General features: G+C 40.2%; 1 protein-coding gene across 3 annotated transcripts in view; it reads left to right on the top strand.

Moving 5' to 3' along the window:
- The first annotated feature begins 204 nt into the window (after positions 1-204).
- The window catches only part of CUNH2orf73 (chromosome unknown C2orf73 homolog), a 29,922-nt gene continuing 22,987 nt past the window's right edge, over positions 205-7,139 (top strand). Inside the window, exons 1-2 of one of the 3 annotated variants that reach the window (XM_033175705.1) lie at positions 205-345; positions 4,146-4,353. In XM_033175705.1, the coding sequence (XP_033031596.1) occupies positions 320-345; positions 4,146-4,353 (234 nt within the window). In that variant the 5' untranslated portion in view covers positions 205-319. The remainder of the gene's footprint in view (positions 346-4,145; positions 4,354-7,139) is intronic. The other 2 variants (XM_033175707.1, XM_033175708.1) reach the window with 2 other exon arrangements.

Here is a 7,139-nt window from a genome sequence, read left to right as displayed (position 1 = left end):
GATAAACACCCCTCCTGGCCCTACAGTGGGAAGGGCAAGTTCAAATGCAGGGCGTCAAGCCCACACGCCTAGAGACCCGGCCAGGCATCCCCCGCCCTCTTCGCCGCGCAGTCGCGCATGGTGAGCAACAGTCCCCACCAACCCCGATTACTGCGCCTGCGCACTCCAGGGGTGCCCCCACGCCCCTTTCCGAGCCCTAGCGCCTGTCGCTTAGCAACGCGCGAGTCATAGCCGTCGCGCTTTGCGCGCACTTTTCCTGGCAGGGCTGCGTCCCTGTTCTTCCCGGGAGGCTCCTCGCTGCCTAGTCCCGCAGAGGCCCATGGAGGGAAAGAAAGATAAGCATCAGTAAGTGCTGGGGTTTCGTGTCTTATTTCCCCTTCCAAAAACTGTTTTCCTCCTTCAGGGGGAGGCCGGGGTCCAGCACGAACAGTCCAGGCCAAGCTCAAACAGTCCTCTTGCTTCTCTCATTTCCACTTGGCTGACAAAAATTACAACAATAATTTTTAAAACACACCGTTTACTGAGCACATACTGTGTGTCAGGGACTTGACTTGCGTTACTAGGTCTAAAATTCTTGAAGTCATCCACAATTCTCACAATTATTAGCAGATTTTGCAGGCTTTACCTTTAAAATTATCCAGAATCTACCACTGTTCATCACTTTCAGTACTGTCCCCACCCAGTCCCAAGTACCAGCTTCTCTTGTCTGGATGCTCCAACAGCCCTCCAGTTGGTGGCTTTGCTTTTCTCTTACCCCTCTGCAGCCTCCTCAACACAGCAATTAGAGCGGTCCTTTTACAGCCCAGGTTAGATCGCCGTTCTCCATCCGACATCGTAGAGTAAAAGCCAAGGCTCCTCCAATGGCCTATGGAGTCTACACAACGCGCCCTTTCCCGTTTCTTGCCTCCCTCTGACAGGACTCTGCTACAGCAAACAGGCCTTTCTGCTATCATCTGCAGTGATAAAGACTAACATCAGCAGCACCTGGTTGTTAGGAATGCAAATTTTGGGGACTTCCCACCCCCGAGACACACTGAATCAGAAACTCTATGGCTGGGGCTCAATAATCTGGCTTCAACCAAGGCATCCAGGTGATTCTGATGTACCTTAAATTGAGACTATTAATCAAGGTAGTACATGCAGCCACTCAGGAATGATGTGGAGCCAGTGATAACTTCTTCCAAAGCCTGTATTTTTGACCCTAGAACAATGGTTCTCACACTTGAACGTGCATAAGAATCAGCTAAACAACTGGTTAAAACACGTTCCTGGGAACCAGCCCCAGAGATTCTGAGTTTGTAGTACTCACTAAAAACAAGTAAACAAAAAACTAGGTACATAAAGGAAATGGGGCCCATAAATTTGTAATTCTAACAAGGTCACAATTGATGCCAGTGCTGCTACTCCAGTGCCCATACTTTCAGAAGCAGTGTGCTAAGGATGGTTACACTTCTGCTGGGAAGCTTTGGCAATTACAGTTCACTCTGCTGGAATGCTTTTCCCACAAATATCCACTTAGCTCTCTCCTCCCCTCTTTTTTCAATTGCCACCTTCACAGTGCAGCCTCCACCCTACTTAAAAATGCAAACCTACCTCCCACATACATGCACTCCCTTTTCCCATTTCCTATTTTATTATTGTCCTTAGCACTTAACAGACTATGTAATTTACTTTTTCATCTGCCTTTCCTCCATTAGAATGTAAGCTCTATGGGGGCAGGAATTTTTGTTTTGTCACTGCTTTATCATCAGTACCTCCAACAGCACCTGGCATGCAACTCAATAAATATCTGTTGAAACAATGAATTATTCAATGTTATTCTCATATCTCTTACAATAGGCATTGTTCCTGTCATGCAAATGAGACAAAGGCTCAGATATGGCAGAACTGGGCTTCCGGTCCCTCTCTGACTCACTTCAGAGCCCATCAGTGTTTTTATCTGTGCTTTTCTTCTGGCAAGAGATTGCTAGAATCATATATTTCACGCTTACTTATCAACCCATAGGCATTCATACCACAAGTGCTTAATCAAATGAATTTAACTATATAAGCAAATAGCCCCAGTCCTTTTCTTCAAGGACTTGATCACTACAAGTGTATATTGTTGGATGATAACTATGAGAAACAGGTGGAAAAAACTGATGCCAGAAGCCTACAATAAATTGACCCCAAAGAGTCTACCTTTAAATAAATAATTATATCTCTGGAAAGATAATAGAAAAAGGTTTAGAAGTTTTTTACACTTTACCAGTAATCACTTTTTCCAAATCCTTTGCAGAAAGTAATTTTTGGAAAGAAGGAACTAGAATCCAAGGATTCTGAATGTTGTTTTTATGTGTACTGGAGGGGTGGTTGAGGGTATTCAAACAAAGCCAGAGTAAACAACTCCAGCAGATTCAGCAGAAATATGTAAATATTATAATGGCAGTCCATTTACCTTGGATGAACAGGACACTTTTCCTGATGTCGGGCACGTGATGAATTCAACAATCTACACCTTCATGGAACTTATTGACTAGTAAAGGATATTTGTAGTGCTTACTAAAAACAAGTAAACAGAAAACTAGGTACATAAAAAATTGTGGTGTTAATAAAATAAATGAACAAAGTACTAACATAGAGAATACATGTGGCAGGGGAAGGAAATCTAGGAAAAGCTGCTGAGGAGATGGTTTTAAGCTGAGACCTAAATATCCTGAGCCAGCTGTGCTGGGAGCTGGGAAAGAGCTGTCCAGGCAGAGGGAAGAGCATGTGCAGGTGCCGTGAGGGAAAGAGATTGATGTGTCCCTGGAACTGACAGAAGGCAGTCTGGTTGGAGGGTCTTGAGTGAGGTTGAAGAGATTCACTGGGGCAACTCACACAGGACCTTAGAAGTACGATTAGGAGGCAGTATTTTATTGCAAATGAATGGAAAACTACTTGAGGGTTTTAATTGAAAAGCGAAGTGGGCCAGGCACGGTGGCTCACGCCTGTAATCCCACCACTTAGGGAGGCCGAGGCTGGCAGATCATCTGAGGTCAGGAGTTCAAGACCACCCTGGCCAACATGGCGAAACCCTGTCTCTACTAAAAAAAAAAAAAAACACAAAAGTTAGTTGGGCGAGGTGGTGCGCACCTGTAGTCGGCTACTCGGAGGCTGAGGCAAGAGAATCACTTGAACCTGGGAGGCAGAGGTTGCAGTGAGCGGAGATAGTGCCACTCCTGCCTGGGACAGAGTAAGACTCTGTCTCAAAAAGGAAAAAAAGGAAAATGATGCAATAGAAGAGATGGACCTGGCATTCATTTGAAGGAAGGCAGGTGTTATACTTTAAGGGCTGTGTGTAAGGTTAAACAGTGCTCCCTGCTTTCTCTGTGAATTTGGGGTTTCATTGACTCACCTGCTGTGGGATCACGGCTTTGATTTTAAAAGCTTCTATGTAAAAAGTATTCAAATTCATGTATTTCATTCTTTATTTTTCAAGCAGGTGAATTTTAAAACTACTGCCTTTTATAATTTCAATTTCTCCTTATTTGAAAGGAGAAAAATCTGATAAGCTGTTTCTTCACATACATTTTTAAAATATTTTAGTAATTTTCATATTTGTAACAGTGTACTTATTAGTGGCAAAAAATGAAGAGATTTATTTTGACTGCCATATAGTGTTCTTTTCTTGAAAAGATAATAATGGTGCTCCTTTGGTAGCTTTAAGTTTGCCAGACAAGCTTTTGAAAATTAACTGGTTTATCATAGTCCAGATAGCTGTTTACTAGGTAAAGGGGGGAATAAAGCCATTCTCTTGGTAATAAAACTTTTAAAGAAGATAAGTATAGGATGTAACTTGTCCACACACGTAAGTACTGCAAACATGATTTGGAAGCATAATCCCATCACTACTCTTTCTTTACTCCAAGCAAATGAGAGGTGGTGCACTGCACTGGTATATTATAATGAGTAATCATTATTAACACAAATCCCTTTATCGCTTATATGATTTAGAATTAGAAAATGGCCTCCTACATTTTAATAGCACAAACCCTTTTAACTGTTAATACAGCCTAAATTGTCTTGACTGATGTTTGTAATATATTTAAATCTTATTTTATGTAATTTTGACTCAATATTTTAATGGTTACTTGGGTAAATGATTTACTATTTGTGTTTTTCAGACAGCATAAAATAGAGGATGCTGCTATAGCATATGTAACTGAAAATGAAGAAATTAAACATGAAAAAAAACCTGGAAAAAGCACGCAACATTCAAAACCACATGTCGTGAGAGGACGTATATATTATGCTAAATTCATTAACACAAATGCAAGAACATACAACGAACCAGTTCCCTACATAGATCCCAAAAAAGGGCCAGAAATACAGGTTGGACAGATGTTCATTGTATACAAATAGAGATTTAGATTCAGACACTGTTTTACAGAATAACTTGGTCACAGACTATAAAGGATGAGACACATCTCAGAGCAGTACTTATCATAATCCAATAGTTAAAAGCAGTAACCTGGAACTCTTTTGGCACATGACTTTTACATATAAATAATACAGATACAGGGAGGGAATCTAAGTAATTGTTTCCCTAGATTGGGTCAGATTATTGCCACGAAGTAGTGCTTTGGGGTTACTAAAGAAATTTCATGTATATATTGTATTTACAATATATATTCTAATATAAAAATGTCCCATGATACTCAGTAATTCACATACCTTCTGTAAAATAATAATCATTTATTAAAAGCATATGAAGTTCTAAGAATGAGCTAAGTGTTTTATATATATTCTTTAATCTCTACAATTTTTATGAAGTCTTATTGGAAATAGTTTACAGATAACACATATTCCGATGAGGTTAATTAACATATCTGAGATTAAGTAATAAGCAAATGTCACAGTCATATTTCTGACCCAGGGCTATTGGTTTAGCCAAACCACACTTCATTGACTGTACCATGCTAAAAATATTCCCCTATATTTTTTATAAAGTCAGGTTTGTTGCAGTACAATTTATTGTATTAGTTTCCTATTGCTCATCTTAAAAATTTTCACAAACTTAAAAGATGGTTGAAAGCAGCACATATTTATTCTCTAGCTTAGAACTCCAAAATCCATCTCACTGGCTGTTGCCAGGCCTAGTTCTTTCTGTAGGCTCTAAGGGTGGATCAGTTTCCTTGCCTTTCCCAGCTTCTAGTGGCTGCCCACCTTCCTTAGTTTATGGCACCTTTTTGTTCAAAGTCAGCAACACAGCATCTTCAAATCTTTCTCTGACCCACTCTCCTGACTCTCTCTTATAAGGACCCATGTGATTAGATTGCACCCACCCAGATAATTCAGGATAATCTCCCCATCTCAAGATCCTTAATCACATCTGCAAAGTCCCTTTGCCATGCAAGGTAGCATTCACAGATTTGGGGATTAAAACATGAACAATCTTTAGGGACAGAAGGAGGGAACATTATTATACCTACCCTTACACAGTAAATTAGTTTCCCTTGTAGTGTATAATTCTCTGAATTTTGGTAAAAGTGTAGTCATGTTACTCCATCACAGTCAAGCCATGAATCATTTCCATCACCCTCAAAGGTTCCCCTATGCCCTTTTGTGGTCATCCCCTTCCTCTACTCAAACAGCCACTGATCTGTTTTCCATAGTTTTGCCCTTTCCAGAAAGTCATGTTAATGGAATTATACAGTATGTAGCTTATTGAACCAGTCTTTCAGAATAAAGCATTTGGGATTTGTCCATGTTACTGTAGCATGTCACTAGTTCATTCCATTTTGTTGCTGCAACACACTTGCTGTGTGACTTTGGGCAAGTCATGCTAAGCTTCAATTTCCTAATTTATATAATAAGGATAGTAGTTGTCCCTCATGGCGTTTTTGTGAGAATTAAAATATTTTTGTCAGTTACTGTTGTAGACACTAGAGATAGAGCAGTGAACAAAGTAAATGGGGAAAAAATCCTGTCCTTACATAGCTTACATTTTAGTGAGGGAATAGGTAAGTAAGCTGTATTCGAATGTTATATGGTAGTAAGGGCGGCATGCAAGGCAGGATAAGGAATGCTGCAGGCAGAGCTGCAATTTTAAATTGGTGGTCAGAGAAGGCTTCACTGAGCGACATTTGAGTGAAGACCTGAGGGAGAGTGAGGGAATGAGCATGTAGGAACTTGGCAGAAGAGCATTCATAATGCACAAAGGAAGCACTCACTAGACATTAGCTCTTAGTGGCAGCAGAATCCTAGTCTACTGCTCTTTGCAGTGATGGGGACTCATTTGCCAGCTGAGAGCAGGATTCTATGAGAGAAGACCTAGTACAGTTGGAAAAGGAAATGTGTACCATCTAAATGGTCTCAGATCACTGTGCCAATGTCAGCCTCCTCCTACTCCACTTCTTTTCTCATCTCTCTGTGTGTTAGGTATAGTGATTTAACATTTAGATGGAGATTGCTTTTTGTGAGCTCTCTTCATACTGATAACATCTGTTCTTGTCATAGATAGCACACCATGGTGTGAATGTGAGATCTTCTTGGGGCAGGAATTCCTGTGGTTAAGTGTACTTTAATTTCATGAACTAAAACCCTTTTAAGGGCCATATTGAGAGTACTTCATTTTGTACATTTGTTTATGCTCTTGTACCAATTATTTCAGATTTTAAAGAAATCAATTGTTATTGTTAGACCAGACCTACACTGGGGAAATTAATTTGGTACCAAAATCCAGATTAGTGAAGTTCTTACATTTCTTATAAAGGCTCATGAATGACTCTGAGCTCTAGTTCAGGGCTGAATTTAAAACTGTTCACTGAACTCATCCTTACATTGGCAGTACTAAGAAAAAGAAGCTGGTTTGAGAATAGAAATATGAAACATAAAAGTTTAAAAACTTTATCCCAACTAATTTTCTCTTACTTCTTACTCTATCGGTATGTTGGAAAAAAAATGAACAAAGGTGTTAAGAGCTACTATCCGCAAGACTAGGTGACAGGGCAGTAGTAGAATCATTATTAGCGCTGGACCTTTAAGAGATGGTGAAAGTGAGTTTGAGATGAAGAGCTCAAATAAGGGAAGCTGTCCATGAATACTAATGAGGAGAGTTACAGAGAAAGACTGAAGATATCACTGAGTTACAAGCATGTCTGATTTGGGTGTGGCAG

The sequence above is a fragment of the Trachypithecus francoisi genome, unplaced genomic scaffold (assembly GCF_009764315.1).
Source record: "Trachypithecus francoisi isolate TF-2019V2 unplaced genomic scaffold, Tfra_2.0 Lachesis_group17, whole genome shotgun sequence".
Taxonomy (NCBI): Eukaryota; Metazoa; Chordata; class Mammalia; order Primates; family Cercopithecidae; genus Trachypithecus; species Trachypithecus francoisi.
Note: the sequence above shows the minus strand (reverse complement) of the source record. Positions and strands in the feature narration are given on the sequence as shown.